Here is an 18072-nt window from a genome sequence, read left to right on the forward strand (position 1 = left end):
CCAGAAATACTATCATCTTGATTGTTGGCTTGTGTGAGTCTATTATAATTTCTCTGGTCGAAGAAACAGGTCCCTACCTGGTAAACATCGACAAACAAAAGAAGTCAAACATCCTTTCGCTTCACACTTCTCCATTCCATCCCCAGCGCCCCAATCATACTGGCGCAAGCCAGACCGACGGGGAGGAAGAAAGCCGTCGTCAAGGCCTTGTCATATCCCTGGATCACCCGAGGAATATCAGCTGAAGGAACATATTTCTCCAAATCAGACATTCCCATGGCCGACAACGAGTACGTGTCTAGGTTGGGCAACAACGACCCTAAACGCGTGAGCAGCTGTCCCGTGAAAACGGTCTGCACGATGGAGACGAAGAGGGCGGGCCCGAAATTCTGAGCAAAAATGATGAGGGCAATGCCCATGGGAGAATCATTGACTGGTAAAATAGTCTGGGCTGCGACCTGAGGGCCTTGAAAGCCCACGCCCGCTCCTACGCCCAGGAGCGCTTGGTAGCAGAGAAGAGAGGTCAGGGACTGCTCCACTGATAATGATGTCAGCAAGCCTGCCGCAATGGGCGTCAATATCCCGGTAATAATCATGAACGGGTTATAGTATCCCAGAAGGCTGGTGGCGGAGCTTCCACACATGACAGCAACAGGCACGCCGATCGCGATGGGAAGGCTCAGTACACCGGATACTGTGGCGGATGCGCCGCGAACGACTTGAAAATAGGTTGGCATCTGAGAGTGGGAGAATATCAACCAATGTAACGGAGCCTGAAGGGAGTTGACTCTGGACTTACATAATACTCGAAAACGGAGAGTGTGGAGTTGTTGCAAAAGGAAAACCACATTCCTGCGAGCAAACTGCGACGCCGCATGATTCGTCCCGGAAGAAGGGCGTTATCACCTCTTCTCCTCTCCTGCCACATGAATGCACCCAGAAGGACTGCCGTCAATATGAAGAGAACGATGATCCGTGCGTTGCCCCATCCGTACTTGGAGCCACCCCATTGTAGGGCTAGCAACATGGACGTGATAGAGGGCACAAAGATGCTCGTTCCGAGGAGATCAAGTTGGTGAAACTTTTCTCTCCATGGAAGGCTTACCCGGGCGTTCTTCTGAGGGTCTTGGAAGAAAAGTAAGATCAATAGGAAGGACAAGCACCCAATGGGCAAATTGATATAGAAACACCACCTCCATGAGATGGAATCGGTCAATGCTCCCCCAAGTAGCGGGGCTACAGTCGCCGACGCACCCTCAACCCCAGCCGCGATACCAGTAAAAAACGGACGTCGACGAAGCGGAAAGCATTGCACTACCATGCTATAGTTCTGCATGTCAGCTTGAACGGATAGTTTACCAATATAAAAGTAGTGCAGACGAACGTGAATACTCCAGATATGATACCCGCGCAGCCCATCCCAGAGATAGAACGTCCCAAAACCAAGGTGGCAGAAGTAGGTGCTACACCGGCGATCAACGACCCAATCTCAAAAATGACGACTGAGGCGAGGAACACGTGTTTGACTGAGAATAGATGGTACAGCTTGCCAAACATGAATTGAAGCGAGCAGGAGGTCAAGCGACTATGAACCGTTAGGCGAACTGATGCCGTGAAAATGAGAGATACTCACTATGCCGAGTAATACCAACCAACATCCTCAATGGTACCGAAATGCGTGGTGATAGTTGGCAACGCTGTTGCGATCATGTTAAAATCCTAAACGTCTCTCTTAGCATGAAGTGGCTCCCATCAACCTAGGTAGCCTTCGGGGACAAGAAAACGGACCAAGCCAGTGAGGATCAACGACATGCACATGGCAAGGAGTACCACGAGGAATTGAAAGCCGGCGGGATACTCCATGTTCTCTTCTTCGCACGGGGCATCTTGTACTTTTAGCATTAACGTTGATGTGCGAGTGTCGTCTTCGGGCGCCACCATGGTGAAGACACTGGGTTGCTGGCAGCGTATGAATTTGCCGAAACCTCGCCGTACGAATAGGGGCAAATCATATTATACCTGCAATGATCGGGGTTCGGAATAGACTATACGATGTAACAAGACTGATAGTAAATGGGGTTATCCGCATGTCTCTTTCAGCTTTCTTATTCAGCTGCAACTGATAAGACAAGAGTCGAGAATATCGAATACCGATAACTCCGAACCCCGGTTCTCTTTACTGCCTCAATAATTCTTGTAGAATCTACATCCATTTAATTATGTCCAACAGCATATAATCATAAAATCAAGTATCCTCACCGGGGTATTTGGTCCAAAACAAAGTATCACCTCCGATTCTCCTTCCATGCTAGAAAAAGACAAAATGAACCATTTAGTCCCAAAGATGCCAATACGCCCCTTCCTTGAAATACCGGGTCGATTGCGACCTAATCAGGTAGCGGTTGTGTCGAGTAGCCCCGTTGTACCTTTCAGAGATACTTTCCATGGGCTGACAACTGGTGGATTAAAGTTGGGCTATTAATAAGGAGGCTTATAGAATAGGCCGGTCGAGACCATCATGACGTGTGCGCCAACTGAACGAACGTATTGATTCACCGGTTTGGTGCCAGACCATATCCCAGGAACCCAGTTGTATCATTAGATCGGCTTCAATAGCCAAGCGTGTGTGGAACGGTCTCAGTCATCCTTGCTAATCGAGCTTAGGGCATGCGCAAGTTTCAGGAGGACAACACTTTCCGTGGCAGCGAAATAATTCAGACTACACAATGGACAAATCAGCATGGGAAGCAACCTAGGAGAGTTTCAGCACAACTTACCTGTCCATCAAGATGCGTAAATGCCGATTGAAATGATCTTCATAGCGTTTTAGTGTGTCCTCAAGCTTGCTGATCCGCGTGGGGTCATAACCCCTTCCATCTGGATTCGAGGCCTTGTTCCTCGCAAGCTCTGGGTCAGCCGTCGCCAAAGCCCGTGCAAGCGACGAGGCAGTCCATGATGCGAACATGGTACAGCAGGTCATCAACTTGGAATGAATCTGAATTGCCATTAGTATTGCTGCGCCAAAAGAACGTCGAAACGCCATGACAAACCTTTAGTAATTTAGCTTGCGTTAGCATGCATTCCTTGAGACATGTATCCAAGAAATCCACATGGTCCTGCATTAATTCATCAACAGTTCGGTTGACCTGCTTGGTGCCGTTCACAGTCACTTCGGACCCGTCCGCATCCGTCCCGTTCACACGATCCATGAGATTTTGCCAGTTTGGCTCGATGACTTCGGCCGTACAGAAATAAAGAAGCTGCTGGACGAAAACAAGCATCTTGGCGCGCAAGTTCCACGCCCGTCGCTTCCACAACTCTAGCCTCCGGTCTGTGGATTTGTGGCGCCAGCCAAGAACCTTGTTCTGGTCTAGCCAGGCTGTAACAAGAAGATGCTCCAGGTGCCGGAGTGATAGAAGGTGGCGGAAAATGAGTTGATATCGCAAAACAGTCTTGCGACTAATGACTAGAGACAGAGGGAAGGGAACAGAGTAATCCAGTTCCAGCGCATCGAATCCAGCAATATCTTTCTCATCATCTCCACCTTGGGTTTGAGGAGCCTGATATTTCTCGATCGCTGCCTCAGGGTTGTCCTGGTCAATTCCAGACACGCTTACGACCTGCATCAGCCATTTTGTGAGACCAATTTTGTTCATTCGAACCTTCACATCTTCCTTGAAAGGATCTTGCGCAGCTATGCTACCCGGCTGGCGTAGAACAAGATCAAGTAACGACTGTAGTTTATTTTCGTTGACGCTTTTGGCTGGCTTGCGCAATTCCGAGGCGCCAAGCTCGAGGAAATAAGAGAAAAAATCGGAACGGTCCAAGAAGAAGTAATGTTTGAGGGAGCGGAAGCGAGTAGTGAGAGAGTTCTTCGTTAAAAGAAGATTCAATAAAGAGGCATTAGCATAGGTGTACGCGGCGTTGACGTTCTCCAAGAAACGCGGGTCGTCCAAAGTCTTCGGCACATCCTTAACTGCTTTGCTGATATCGACACCACCACATTCTCGCACCACATTCAAATACTTTCCGGCCAGTAGAACTTTGTCTCGCACGCTATCTAGCTGTGGGGGGACCTCATTTTCACGAATTGTGTACCGTTTCTCCCAGTATTCATCGGTGTAATCTTCCTCGAGCTTCTCGCGTTTGATCCATTTCTGTTCTTTGACGAGGAATTCTGCATGAGGGTCCTTGATACCTCCATGATGAAGCCACTCATTGAGCATAGTCATATATGGTCGACTAGCTTCTCGAAGTAACTTTTCCAGGAGAGTCTTCGTAGTCGGGTCGCCAGAAAATGTTGCTAGCCGCTCAGTCAGCAGTCGAAGAACGTTGCCTCCTTTACAAATCTTCTTGCTGGACATGGCGCCAGGAACAAGGTCGCCACCCTCTTTGAGCTGTTCGAGAATATTATCCACGTCATCAAAATCGTCGATCGATTCGTCAAGGTCCTGGTCCAATAAGCCATTGCGCCGAAGTAGTTCCTGACCCAGTGAGTATAATTGGGCTAAGCATTGGCTTGTCGGCATGGTGTGTAAATGTAGAAGATGTAGCGTGAAGCTTGGGTTGTTCACGAGTTGGGTTTCAAGCTGAGCAACAAGGATCAGGTAGTCTTTTAGGAGCTTTCGGATTGCCGCGCATAGGGCATGACTGACTGCTCCATATTCTGCACGGCTCTGAACCTCCACAAATGCCTCCAGAGCATTATAATGAGTTGCCATCTTTAACATGGACAGAGTAAGGTCCCTTAAGGTTGGATCCAGACCTGATGGCAGCTGAAATACCGGACCAGTCAAACGGTCCTTCTCCATGGACGAATCATATCCACTATGATAATGAATGTACTGGCCTTCAAAGCCCATAAACACGAATAGTAGGTCTTCCAAGAGGGCTGTCTCTTGTTCGTCGGCAGAAAGCTCGCGAAGAGGTGTTGGGTGAAGCGATTTAGGCAAGGCTGAAGCGAGAGAAGGAACTGATACTCGGGTAGCTAATGGCGCTGTTGAATGGGGTATCAACGAGGCATACGGATTCCATGGCGCTGGTATAGTATCATGGTCAGCATCCTAAGTAAACAAGCGCCTGCGATGAGATGGTTGTCACTAACACTCCGCTGGCTCCTTATCCTTCTTTCGCATGTTGGGACTAGCACCGTCCGTCAGAGTAGCCCTCCTTGAGCGTGACCTTTCCCATTCCCCTCTGTTTCCTGCGCTAGAAGACTCCTTGGCCGGATTTCTCGCTCGAACTTGAGCTTTGTCTTTCGAATGTGGCGCCATTCGTTCGGCACGCTTGTCGCTCATCATGTCACGTTGCTCTCGAGAGACTTTGCCCTTCTGACTCGACATGCTTCCGCGGTGGTTTATCTGGTCCGATTGTAATGGGGACGCACCGCTGCGAGCATCGCCGACGCGATTCGAGGAAACGCGGGGTCGTGGTGCGCTCATATAGCTGGCGCGACGGTCATTGACGGACATTGTCCCGCGAGATAAACAGAGTAGGGTCGACCATGCATAGACCGGAAAGGAATGCAAGGGATAGCAATAAAATAGGGAAAGAAGAAACACGGAATCGAATACAGAACTATATTGTTGCTCTGTCACGTTCCGTAGTTTACAGTAAGCAAATGGAGACTAGTGCAAATGATGCCTGATCCTGGCCTGAGGCGAGCACGGACTCTCCGCCAGGCACTCAGCGGACTTGCGTAGACCTGGAGCTTCGCCCGAGCTTCCAAGAACAGCTCCCAACACCACCTTCCTCCCTTCCCTTACAAAGCTACTTCCCTGTCTTCGCCCTAAAATACTTCATTAGTGCACATATATCAACCACCTTCTTCATTATACTGCCGAAATAGTCCAGCATGTTCATCGCGCGATCGGAATATGGTAAGCTCCGTCAGACATCTCCCCTCCAATGCGGGCTATCTAACAGCTTTGTCTCCAGACCGTGGAATTAAGTATGAGATCATCCGATGCTACTCACCTAGACGAAGATGTCTTTCTGTGTTCTAACGATGGAATTATCACAGCACCTTCTCCCCCGAAGGACGTTTATTCCAGGTCGAATACTCTCTTGAAGCTATCAAACTAGGTTCGACAGCGATCGGTGTATGTTTCCCGCATCTTCCAAATAATCCAGTCCAGAATCCTAGGCTTGCCACATAGACTATCTGGCAGCCGTACACTACACAACCGGAGCCCAACACACCATTCTGACTTCATATCAGGTCGCAACCAACGAAGGTGTCATCCTGGGCGTTGAGAAGCGTGTCACATCTACTCTCCTTGAAGCCTCTTCCGTCGAAAAGATTGTCGAGATTGATCAGCACATCGGCTGTGCTATGTCCGGTCTGCAGGCAGATGCCCGGAACCTCGTTGAGCATGCCCGCGTTGAGTGCCAAAACCATGCCTTCCACTATGCCGAACCACTGCGAGTTGAGAGCTGCACCCAGGCTATTTGCGATTTGGCCTTGAGATTCGGAGAGACTGGAGACGACGAGGAAAGCGTCATGAGTAGGCCTTTTGGTGTTGCTTTGTTAATTGCGGGTTTCGATGAGGATGGCCCTCAACTGTATGTTTCTCTTGATGTCGGATCGACCTTCTCAGAAAATATGTGCTAATTTAGCTAGATATCATGCCGAGCCATCCGGTACATTCTACCGATACGACGCGAAGGCCATCGGATCCGGAAGCGAGGGTGCGCAAGCGGAACTGCAAAACGAATATCACCGCTCCCTCACTCTAGAAGAAGCGGAGACACTGGTCCTCAAGACGCTGAAGCAGGTCATGGAGGAGAAGTTGGACGCAAAGAACGTTCAGCTTGCCAGTGTGACCAAGGAGAAGGGTTTCCGTATCTACAATGATGAGGAGATGGGACGGGCTGTTGCGACCTTGGGTGGTAATCAATAAGCGAAATAATGCACAATGATTGTGACGAGCCTATGCGTTATATTGAGAATACATGTCATACATGGGCTGGTATCTGTTCTGGAAGTCGAATAGAAAAGATCTGTCTAATGATTTATCCCTCAAGTCTTGTTCCGACCCGATAGGGCTTCGCTGATAATACAACAAAGGTATGATTTTTATATACAGGTCGCTGCACATCTAGACTCTTCCATCTCTACCTAATCTTATAGACACAGGGCTTAAGAACGGCGGCTTCTTGCTCAGGGGACATATTGTTACCGGCATCGGCTGGTTTCTCAATGAACCTCTTCTTGCCTGGTCCAGCTTTTGTACCGGTTGCGGATGCATGCTTGCCCTTTGACGGTGCGGGGCCTTGTTTGACAAACACCATCTTCACGAACATCTTGTTGGACTTGTCCACCGACTCAGGCTTGAGGATGAAGCCTCTCGTACGAAACACTTCAATGAATGATGATATATCTGTCTCGTCATTATCGGTAGGACGGGCATCTTCAGCGTAGACCTCTGCATCATCGGCGTCAGAGTCAGCATCGTCTTCTCCTCCGCGCTTCTTGAGCTTTTTCTTCTCCGACTTGCTGAGAGGTTTCCTAGCTCCAATCTGTGCTTTCTTGCGCATCACTTTGCCGAAACGGCTCTTGACCTCGCTCACCCAGCATTCTCCCTTGCCATCACTACGCAGTACACGCCATGCTTCTTCCACAAATGATACCCAGTTGGTGCCCATCAGACTGAGACAGAAGATGGCCACATCAACGCTACCATCATTAATTGGAAGGTTCGAGATGTCCGCTTTGGTAATAGGAGAGCCTTCAGGGGCATGCAAGTCATAGCTGTGAAAGTTCAACTTCAGCTTTTGCGCCGAAGGGATAAGTGCACGAGCAAGCTGAGCGTCACCACAGCCAAGATCAGCGATGGTGCATGTTCCGTTAGGCCGCCGAGGTAGCGGGTCACGACCTTTGCTGCCAGATTTGTCTCCTTTCCTGGGAGCAGCCGGCACCTTTGCTCTGGACCGGATGGACTGAATATAACCATCAACAGGATTCGAAGGCCAGGATTCTTTCACCTGGCGAGAGAAGCCAGCGTGGTATTCATCAAACAGTTCCGGACTGGCAGTGAACAGCTCGAGGGCCTTGCTAGACGGCGTTGTGTAAAGAGTTTCGTTCAAGTGACGGAACCGAGAGGAGATCAACTTCTGACGCATAGCTTGCTGAAGAGGCGTAAGGATTGCCTCAGTCTTGGGCGGGGCGGGAGCAATAGACCCGGTGGCTGCTGGAGCTTCTTTAGAAGTCACTTCGGTCTGATTCTGGGTTTCCTGCTGTTGCTGCTTGTTCTTGTTCTTCTGTTTCTTCTGTTTCTTATCCGCCTTCTTGCCTTCACCAACATCGGGCTTGGTTTGCTTGTCCAGCTTGGATTCATCTTTCCCTTGAGGCACTGATGGACTTTGCCCGGCCTTGCCTTGCACATCCTGTTCCTTCTTCTGTTTCTTCTCAGCCTTCATAGAGTTATTCGATCCCTGCTTGGAAGCTTTTTGGGTGCCCGTCTGTCCCTCAATATGCCGACGGTACATTTCATCAACATTTGCCTTAGTAACATGATCATCGCGCTTGCGCTTGTTATTCCTGTCCTTCGGTTTGGGGGTTCCGTTGGCCTGTTGGGGCTGGGCTTGAGACTGTGATCTTGGCTCGGTCTGCGCCTGTAGAGCAGAGCTCGAAACCGACCAACCTGGAACGGCGAACATGACTGTGGTGGGGATGTGAGGGTATCAAGCTATCTGTCACGGTATGCTAACTCGAATGACTTCAATCGATTGGTAATAATTCTGCAATGATCCCACTGTAAGATACACTGGGAACAAATGCCATGTGAAGTAACCGCTCCAAAAATTTCTGGCAGTAAAAGGCGGGACTCGAACAAAATTTCGCCGTTTAGTTTCTTATTTTCTGCCGACTCACGGCAAGGCGGTCAATGCGGCGACGATGATGCACGGTCATGGTCATGGACGAGCTTAAGGTTGGGACAAGGCCCAGAACAAGGTCTTTTCTTCGCCTTTGTTGTGCTTGCTTTTTCTTTGGAATGGCAATGATTTGGTGGCTTACCTGGCCCTCGTACAGATTAAAACACAAAGTGTCTTCTCTTTCTTTCTCTCTTCTTTTCTTCTTGGTTTCCTTTTCCACTCAATTTTCTCTCTCAATATGCCCCAACAATTCGACACGGTGTTCCTATAAATCATGGTGATAAGATGCCTGACTCTGATGAGGGCGTCACCCCTGCCCGCGGGTTCGGAGTAAGTATACTACGGTGGATCTTACCGGTGTAGATCGTATTCTCTCCCACGGACATCTTTATTTATAGTTTAAACCTTAGCAACGTTTAAGACGGACTGCCTCTTTTCTGAGTACAGCATTTGCTAGTTTGAGACCGCCGGTCCCTATCTGGCAATTTCTTTGTCTTGGCCGCATCGGCACTGAAATATTCATTGAGACGGACCGGCACCTGTAATATTCCTGTGATATTAGTATATCACCTAGTATTATAGATAAACCTACACCAAACGATAAAAGTCACGGAATAGGAGAGGATGGACGTAAATGAACAGAAGATAGTCTGCCACCTTCGCAAGCCCCCCAGGATCTGTGAGTCGATCGGGAAACTTTATGCGGCCCCTCAGGCCAATCAGATTTGTCTCAGGCCTTCTTCCTCCTGGGACTAGTCTAGTGCTTTGCTCTCTGTTCCATGAGTTACTTCAACGCTGACTTCTTCGTCGCTCCACTGCCCCGGCCGAAAGCTATCTCGGTTTTCACTATATCATTCCTGTGGGCCCTGATTTTCTGAAGATTCAACACCTTCTTGAGTATGGAAGTAAACCTCCATTCGAGTCTTGCCAACGACCATGGAGAATGCGAACTCTATCAAGCCACTCAAGCAGGAAGCTTTCACCAGTACCACACCTACAGAGCCGGGTCGTGACTGCTCAGGCGTCAAACAACAAGACGTAGAGCAGACAGCGCTGGATGATGTACCTGCTCAAAAAGTCCCCAAGAGACGCACTAAAACAGGATGTTTGAGTACGATTGACTCCTAATTGGGACCCCTTAGATGATAATGTCTTTGACTAATTGTTAAAGCTTGCCGGCAACGTCGCATCAAATGCGGGGAAGAGAAACCTGTATGCAAGAACTGCGTCAAATCGAAACGAGAGTGCAAAGGGTATGCCCAGCGCCTAGTCTTCAAGAACCCTCTGGGTATTCCGGGGTTTTCGAACCTCCAGCAGACATTCACTGCAGCAACAGTACCACTTTCTAGCGGATACAATGCTGCTGTATCGTTGCAAGAGAAGCCAGGTAGTTCTCGCCAACCGGCCCTCGCCCCTAAGCCGGTTTCACTTCCAACTACGGGGCATGACCCTATGCCAACCACCGTGGTTTCGCAGCCACAGGGAAGCCAGCAAACTAATGCCATGCCCACTCCTTATGGGCCGGGCGAAGGGCAGACTCTGGCACATCCGGCATCTAAACACTACATGGCTTCTGAGTCTCCTTCCTGGATTCCATCACACTCGTGGAAAACGGAATCAGAGATAAGGGAAAACTACATACACCATGGCGCGCGTGACCTTTCTATTCAAGGCTATTACCCAGATATCCAAGGGAGCAACCGTCCCTCGCACTCGTCTGCCGCACCTCAAACTTTATCAAACAATACAATGCATTCCCAAGTTTCTTCTGGTATACTACAGGTAAAAGTCTAAAACATGCGTTCTATGACACTATTGATTAGTGCTAATATTCTGCGAGTTACCAAAGTCACCCCAGGCATCGTATTCAGCTGCTCCTCATCAAGAACAGCAAACGCACCAATTTACACCAGCACATCCATCAATATCTCCCTCCCAGGTGACATATATGGATGAGGATGATGACTACTACGATGTTGAGACTGACGAAGAACCAGAAGAGCAGGCGTCAACGCAGAATTTTAATCAACTGAGTCTCATAATGACCTCTGCCAACAGAGATGAACGGCAACTCCGTTCATTTACAACATACCTGAACGAGCCTAACATCCTAGCTTCATATCACCCTACCCTCGGTTCATCTCCTTTGAACAATCCCAAAACCGCTCGAGTATTTCTTCACTTCATCCACTCCACAGGTCCCTCTCTATCAATCTTCGAGCGCCATCCCATCGACCCTTCGACTATGTTCGGTGCCCCTGTTCCAGCTGCACAGCAAGGATTGTGGACGTACACGTTGCCTTTCAAGGCGTTAGAACATCCGGCATTGCTTCAAGCTATTCTTGCGCTTAGTAGCTTACACATCTCGTTCCTGCAAGAAGCGCCCGCCACGGTCTCTATGAAACATTATCACTACGCTCTCAAACGGATCGGGGCGGCAGTAGGCCTCCCCACGAGACGTAAACAAGTTGGCACTTTAGCTGCGGCTCAGTTATTAGGTTATTACGAAGTGATGGCCGCCGATCCTTCAAAATGGAACAACCACATTGCAGGAGCAGCTCAGCTGGTGCGCGAGATCGATTATGCCGGCATAACGCGGGACCTTCGTGCCCATCGACGCAGAATCTGTGCTCAACAATATGAAGTGGGCGGCTTCGGCTTTCCGCTTGTTGGGAGTCATTCTTTTAATAATTCATTTTCAGAAGACGATCCTTTTGCTGAAAAGGAAAATAGCATCGACGAGAATATTATAGGTACTATCGTCGGTCGAGCGGTTAACTATGATGATTTCGGCGAAGTCGATGATGGCTATGATGTGCGACGTTCTAGAAGGTACTTCACTCGAAAAGACATCGAGAATTTCCGGGTCCAATGCGACCTATATTGGTGGTATTTTAAGCAAGATATCTTTCAGAGCATGCTTACCGGTAATGGGACGTTGTTAGTAGAACCCCATGCCACTGATTGACAATTCATGAGCTCACTGCAAAATAGCATGCCTAGTTCCCAATGGGGCCAGTGCCCTCCACGAGCAGGTTTAGGCAGATTGGACGCTATCTACGGCTCAGCAGACCATCTGTGGCTCCTCCTCGCCCGAGTAACCACTTTTGGAATTCGGGATAGAAAAAGAAAATTAGCTGCCATGGCAGCGACGGGAGGAAATTGGAAGCCCGGCCCTGAACTCTCCAAATTCATGGCCCGTTTCGTTAAGGGCCCCCCGGATGCACGGGCCAGACCTGCTTCGAACTCATCGTCCAGCACATCTCCTGCCTTTTCTGGTGTCCCAGTTGGAGCACAGGCGCACGGTGCCAACAGCGCCGGGTCTAGTCCGTGGTCTGGAGGTGGGTCAGAAAAGTCGGTATCGGGAAAATCACCAGAACCACGCCAGTCACACAACAGTAGTCATGGGTCACAACCAGGAGCTCCTCCCATGTATGGTATGGTCCCAGTGAGTGGACCCAAGCGACTGCCTTTAGCGTTTGTTGAAGCAACGACTCACGCTGGCTCTGTTGGACAAGATGATGACGACTCTGAAAGTTTATCGTATAGTGAAGCTGAACATGAATGGGAGAGCATTTTGGCAGCCTTTGAGACATTTGCTCATGCTCTCGGGCCCTACTTCAGGCCTCTACCTTCTGATAGTGCACCTCCCATCTCAACTGTGTTTGGACCCGCCCTTCAGTACCGTACGCATACGATTGCAGTAATATGGGGCTATTACTACATAGGCCGCATCCTTTTGCACAGAATGCATCCGTGCATGCCACCTGCAATGATGGTTGCTGCGGGCGTAGCTGCACCTACCACGGCGGAATTCTCTCAAATTATTGGGAAGATCGCGGCAGGCATTTACTACCCACAGCTGTTTAATCTAGAAGCAGGAAGTCTGAGCCCCACCCTGGGCTCTTGTCTGATCGAAATCACCGTGCCTATATTCTTCGCCGCCGTGCAATTCACAGACCCGCCTCAGCGTGAATGGACAGTCGCTAAATTGCGCACCGTCTCCCGCTTGACGGGCTGGAAAGCATCGGATGCCATACTCCATGGATGTGAGAGCGCATGGAGAGCTGCTGCAAAGCAAGGACGTGGTCCTCCATATTATCCGCAAGACGAGGCCGTTGCGCACCAGCCGCCCGCTTGGATGTCGGCTACAGAAAGTCAAACTAATGAAAACTCCGAAAGACGCTTTGTGAAAGTAAAACCTCCATATGTGCACTATGCCATGGGGGTTTTGAGCTTGGAGGACGACATGGAAAACTTGGGGATAAACGAGCGGGTGTAGCGCAGCATCCTGCATATTGTCAACTAGCAAAAAGTTTGATGTCGTTGCGATCCACATCAAGATGACCGAAGCGGTAAAGGATGAGGTGAGACATCTTCGTTGTTCAAGTGCGACTTTCGGGGGAAGGCATCAGGAAACGAGGGAAACCTCACGGTTTAGGTTTCCCTGACGAGACTCACAAGAAACATTTTACTGAGGAAGAAGCAGGTGTCCCTAAACGGCTCTTGGAGGCTCCACCGTGGCTGTCCTTATTCTGCCGAAGTTCCAGGACAAGTGTGCGATTACAAGTGGATATGATTCGCGGCTTTGCACCGTAACTCTGCTTCCCGTCTGCTGCTTTCCCAGTCTGGAAGAGCGGACAGCTGTCAACTGTAGGGATGGTACCATATATATAGAGCTACCCGCAGGGACACCTAAGACTGCAGATCGGCAATGCCCTTGCAGGATAGTGGAGGATGTCTTGGAACCGGAGCCTTTCCGTTGCAGTTGGATTTGTATCAACAGTGTGGAGAACCTTGGGTTCTAGACGTGGCTATTTGGGACCACTTAGTTGAATCCACATGCTGATATGCATCAGCAGTATCACTTTTCTAGCAGACAGCGACGCCCAGTCGGGATGTACGAATTGAGTAGACTAATGCTTTTTCGCCTACGGCGCATAGGCGGATAATGTAATGCCCAAAAGATGCAGGCAGTTGTAGAGCTGAGACTGACAGGCTAGAACTTGCACTGGATTGGGTAGCCACATCGACGGTCTGTAGGAGGTACGGACCCTAGATTAGTTCCGGGGAGTAGTCGGTCTAGTCAGTATCTGATTCTGGACCCCTGTCCTGCGCTTGGCTAGTGTCAGAGATCGACGACTATCCTGCCATTCAGCATCAACGGTTGGGCAGGAGGAGACCATCAGCGTCTCGATGAGAAGAGAAGGCGAAGCCTTGTGGCGAATGGCTAAGAATAACTGTGACCGGGCGCATACTCTGTATCGCGAGTAATCGCTTCTAGCAACATAGGGTGGAGGGAATATTACGGTAATGGAGGTACTACACTATACTCTCTCTGCGACTGGGCGCCTCGGACGTCATCGTTAGTGGCCCGTTTCGAAACTCAGGCAGCGGCGTTTTTGTATTTTTTTTTACCATCTATCAACTTTTTTACTTTTTTGATTATGTTTGTTCGATGATGCTCTCTCTTCTCTATCCATTCTCAATTAACATTTATACCCGCCTCGTCAACCCTCTGTTGTCCATCTTGTTCCAGTCCACAATCATCTTCTCCACTGTTCTCATTTCTCTCTTCTCCTGATCGTTATCCACGGTTCTACTGCAAAACCACCCCGCTATCAGCCGTCGGCGGCCCGCAGTGTCAGCCGCTGCCGTCACCCACGGTTCGCATCCACCAGATCATTATTAACACCGCTTCTTCTACAAATCCCTGATCATAGGACCTCGTAATTATTAAGCACATGCCTCGATACGACGAATATCGCCGCTCCACTGGCGTGCTCGAGACAGAGCCTGACCGCTGGGATCCAGATCGTTTTGCTCGTGAGCGACGGGAACGCCATCATTCCCGTGGCCCGCCAGTTCTCGATCGACCCCGCCGGGTAGAGGATGAACGATTCGAATATCGCCTACAGGAGCATGACCGGTACGGCCCTCCTGCACGCCGCGCCGGCAGGCAGTATGAGGACGACCATCTCATTCACCCGTCGGGACCGCTGGTGGCCTATGACCATTCACGTGCAGACAGCCCTCCTCCTCGTCCCCGTCTCCTCAGACGGCAATCTTCCTTAGATACCTTTGACCGAATCCCCTCGCGCAAGCTAGATGAGTACTACTATCGCCCGGCCGCTCCCAGGGCCGCCCCCAGTCCCCCACCAGCGCGGAGACGGTCCTTTCGACGCTCCCGCGAGCCGGACTTTTACGAGGAGATCCGCATCGCAGAACCGGATTATTTCGGCGACGAGGAATATCGCGGTTTCCGGGAACGAAGTCGCGCTTCAGCCCACCCGCGTCGCTCGGGCAGTCATTTCCACGAGCGGGTAGTCGAAGAGAAGGTTGAAATCGACAAACCGTATCCTCGTAAAGGCAAGACCAGGGTGCCCCGAAAGTTAATTCATCCTCATGCAATTCGTGAGCTTGGATACCCTTATGAGGAAGAGGTACGTGTCCTTTAGGTGGAGCAGATGTGGATTGCATCCACTTCGACGTTGGCTGACTCGCGACAGGGTGACATGGTCATTATCCAACTTGCACTATCCAAGGAACAAATCGACGAAGTGATTAGTCGAAGTCGCACGATCAAGCGCCGGACCGAAAGCAAGTGACCACGTGCCTAAGATCTAGAAAGTATATAAACTAACAATCTCCCAGCTCGGATCATCCACACCTCGCCGTCCCCCGTACGGGAAAAGACGAAAGAAAGGACAGTGGAACGAGTCGCTATGGAGGCCTATTCGCCCCGAACAAGCTACAACACCCTGATTGTTGAGCCGTCACCCTCACGGCACCGATCGCGAACGCGTCAATACGATATCTCGGAGCGGAAAGTGACTAGGGCTGTCTCCCGTGCGCGGTCTATTTCGGTCCATGGTCGCCGCCGTGGTCGGTCATCGCCTGTGCGCATGGTCGAGCCCTATGTTGAGTCCAGCAGCTCTCATGCAGGCCCACTAATCGTGGTGCGCCCCCGAGACAGTGACGAAGATATCCGTGAATTTATGCCATTGGCGCGACGAAGCGGCGAAGTGACCCGGAGAACGGAGTTACTGACGGATGGCGACTATGAAGAGGTGATTGAGACGAAGAAAGATCGTAAAGGTAAGTTGTGTCGTGTTCAAAGAAAGCGATGAATTGAATTCTGAGTCGTCAAATCCTAGGCCCCAATCCTCGGATTCTCCGTGCGATGATGGCAACCCTGACCTAAGCGTGGTCCCTTCGAGACTTTGTTACACGTTTGTTCCTTACGACTTACCGATTTCTATCATGCGTTACGATTCATTGATCCAGACGTTCAGCAATGATTCCTCTGTATGATACACTATCAAGTTGGCTGTGACTTAAGGGTGTTCGACTGGGGTTCTGGGGGTTTTGGCTTTTGGTAATACTTGATGATAATAATGACCAATATTTGCATGTGTTTTTGTTTTGATTTTTTTTTTTTCTTTTCAATTATGCTTGTTCTTGTTTTCTTATCTTTCTTCTGTTTTCCTTCGTGCTGTTGTTATTGTGTTTTTCTGTGTCTTTTTGTTCGGACTATGAAGGATGCAGGGATGGGTCATGGCGATTAACCAGAATGGCATACTACACACTACATACATACACTAGTTACTATAGTTACTTCAATGTAATTTATTGTGAAACGTGGCGGTGCACTTGAACTTCATCAAAGGCGGTGAGCGTGCATGGGGCCTCGACTCCGTGATCTGCCAGCACTCATAAACCAAACAAATCCTCGTTGTCTGCCTAAGGACAAGTTTGCCGTCTTGAAGTCATCTTTCTTCCCGAATATCACTTTTCAGTCGGATTGTCTTGACTTGCAAAATGGACAAGGTGCAGGCGTTCGGAAAGAACCTTAGGTGAGATGAAATGACTTCGAGGCTATATTATCCCACACCCCTCCATTGTCGCTTTTACCAGTAATAGTCCTCAGCATCCAAAGCCCTCTGCTGACATGTTTCTAATCTTATATTGCTTTTGCGGGTAGTGCGAGCTTTTCGCCTTTTGCTGCGCGCACGCAGCAGATGATCAAAGAACAGTTGGGTCAAGCCGAAGACAAGACTCAACTTCCCGATGAATACCTTGAGCTTGAGAAGCGCGTGGACGCTCTTAAGTTGGTTCATCAGAAGCTCCTTCAGGTGACGTAAGTTACAAAAGCCTTAAAAGCCCATGGAAAGGGTCTGCTACTTTCACATATCAATGTCGCTGACCAATCCATATAGTTCGCAGTACTCTAACGAGGCTTACGACTACCCACCCAACATCCGCGAGTCATTCAACGACCTAGGCCGGACCATCGGTGAAAAGGTTCAGCTTCTGTCTCAAGCTTCTTCTCCTGCGGAGGCCCAGGCTGCCCTGACTGCCCCTCCTTCGGCCAAGCCCCAGCCGAAGACGTTCAACCATGCCATTGCCCGCGCCTCTCTGTCCGGATCCCAGACTCTGGCGCAGAGCTCCACCGGCGAGGACCCTCTGGCCACTGCCCTGGAGAAGTATGCGCTGGCCTCGGAGAAAGTGGGTGAAGCCCGTCTGTCTCAGGATGGACAGATCCAGTCGCGTTTCCTCGCTGGGTGGAACACGACTCTCAACACCAACCTGATGTTTGCGGCCAAGGCGCGCAGAAACGTCGAGAACGCCCGTCTTATGCTGGACTCGGTCAAGGCCAGCAAGAAGGCGGCTGCTAGGGGTGACCTGGACAACCTGAGCGAGGAGGCCCGCCAGGAGATCGAACAGGCTGAGGATGAGTTCGTTAGCCAGACCGAGGAGGCCGTGAGCGTCATGAAGAATGTAAGTTGCAGATTCTTTAGATGTTGCGGTAACGTGTTGCTAACTGCCTACCAGGTTCTGGACACTCCTGAGCCTTTGAGAAATCTGGCGGACTTGATCGCCGCCCAGCTTGAGTTCCACAAGCGGGCTTATGAAATCCTCAGCGAGCTGGCTCCTGTGGTTGATGGTTTGCAGGTTGAACAAGAGGTATGATCTTTTGCGTCGCTATCGATATGTTCGCAACTGACGTGTCTTGCAGGCTAGCTACCGTAAGAGCCGTGAGGGAGCTTAGAACACCCTTTTGAATCTATTTCTTCTTTCACTCTTTCGTTACGTTCTTCTTTTGGCCAACTGTTATGGGAACCGTCGGGTTACGTTGTGAACTACCCCTTTATGCACTGTGAAGATGTTTTATATCCCCCAATCTATGGATAT

At 50.0% G+C, this 18072-nt stretch overlaps 7 protein-coding genes across 7 annotated transcripts; 4 read left to right on the plus strand and 3 right to left on the minus strand.

Annotated features, from left to right (window-relative positions):
- Window positions 1-104: 104 nt before the first annotated feature.
- On the minus strand, window positions 105-1941 carry F9C07_7305 (putative efflux pump antibiotic resistance protein; the record flags this gene model as incomplete). Its single annotated transcript, XM_041291236.1, has 5 exons — window positions 105-737; window positions 800-1322; window positions 1385-1585; window positions 1634-1719; window positions 1789-1941. The coding sequence occupies 5 exons, from the start codon at window positions 1939-1941 to the stop codon at window positions 105-107; spliced, it is 1596 nt and encodes a 531-aa protein (XP_041145030.1).
- Window positions 1942-2637: 696 nt separating this feature from the next.
- On the minus strand, window positions 2638-5471 carry F9C07_7306 (putative spindle pole body component; the record flags this gene model as incomplete). Its single annotated transcript, XM_041291237.1, has 4 exons — window positions 2638-2719; window positions 2778-2995; window positions 3051-5038; window positions 5105-5471. 4 exons carry the CDS (start codon window positions 5469-5471, stop codon window positions 2638-2640), a joined length of 2655 nt encoding a protein of 884 aa, XP_041145031.1.
- A 383-nt stretch (window positions 5472-5854) lies between these two features.
- On the plus strand, window positions 5855-6902 carry F9C07_7307 (proteasome subunit alpha type-5; the record flags this gene model as incomplete). The annotated part of the gene is made up of 5 exons (XM_041291220.1): window positions 5855-5879; window positions 5938-5950; window positions 6023-6101; window positions 6221-6564; window positions 6623-6902. The coding sequence occupies 5 exons, from the start codon at window positions 5855-5857 to the stop codon at window positions 6900-6902; spliced, it is 741 nt and encodes a 246-aa protein (XP_041145032.1).
- A 214-nt stretch (window positions 6903-7116) lies between these two features.
- On the minus strand, window positions 7117-8661 carry F9C07_7308 (putative RNA methylase; the record flags this gene model as incomplete). The annotated part of the gene is made up of 1 exon (XM_041285477.1): window positions 7117-8661. The coding sequence occupies one exon, from the start codon at window positions 8659-8661 to the stop codon at window positions 7117-7119; it is 1545 nt and encodes a 514-aa protein (XP_041145033.1).
- A 643-nt stretch (window positions 8662-9304) lies between these two features.
- Window positions 9305-13159, plus strand: F9C07_2255353 (uncharacterized protein; the record flags this gene model as incomplete). The annotated part of the gene is made up of 4 exons (XM_041291221.2): window positions 9305-9988; window positions 10049-10648; window positions 10701-11817; window positions 11872-13159. The coding sequence occupies exons 1-4, from the start codon at window positions 9814-9816 to the stop codon at window positions 13157-13159; spliced, it is 3180 nt and encodes a 1059-aa protein (XP_041145034.1). The 5' UTR covers window positions 9305-9813.
- A 755-nt stretch (window positions 13160-13914) lies between these two features.
- F9C07_1452952 (uncharacterized protein) lies at window positions 13915-16412 on the plus strand. Its single transcript, XM_071508106.1, has 5 exons — window positions 13915-14543; window positions 14619-15320; window positions 15387-15477; window positions 15532-15975; window positions 16035-16412. Exons 2-5 carry the CDS (start codon window positions 14622-14624, stop codon window positions 16079-16081), a joined length of 1281 nt encoding a protein of 426 aa, XP_071365189.1. The 5' UTR covers window positions 13915-14543; window positions 14619-14621; the 3' UTR covers window positions 16082-16412.
- Window positions 16413-16698: 286 nt separating this feature from the next.
- F9C07_7312 (BAR domain protein) lies at window positions 16699-17929 on the plus strand (the record flags this gene model as incomplete). Its single annotated transcript, XM_041291223.1, has 5 exons — window positions 16699-16733; window positions 16862-17017; window positions 17097-17658; window positions 17713-17844; window positions 17897-17929. The coding sequence occupies 5 exons, from the start codon at window positions 16699-16701 to the stop codon at window positions 17927-17929; spliced, it is 918 nt and encodes a 305-aa protein (XP_041145036.1).
- Between the last annotated feature and the right edge of the window lie 143 nt (window positions 17930-18072).

This window comes from Aspergillus flavus, chromosome 3, assembly GCF_009017415.1.
Source record: "Aspergillus flavus chromosome 3, complete sequence".
NCBI lineage: Eukaryota > Fungi > Ascomycota > Eurotiomycetes > Eurotiales > Aspergillaceae > Aspergillus > Aspergillus flavus.

Bases quoted from the DNA above. Each gene is read 5' to 3' on its own strand.
- F9C07_1452952 (XM_071508106.1), top strand. From the start codon at position 14,622: ATGCCTCGATACGACGAATATCGCCGCTCCACTGGCGTGCTCGAGACA. The intron at 15,478-15,531 runs GCAAGTGACCAC...ACAATCTCCCAG, and splicing joins GATCAAGCGCCGGACCGAAA to CTCGGATCATCCACACCTCG. The intron at 15,976-16,034 runs GTAAGTTGTGTC...GTCAAATCCTAG, and splicing joins GACGAAGAAAGATCGTAAAG to GCCCCAATCCTCGGATTCTC.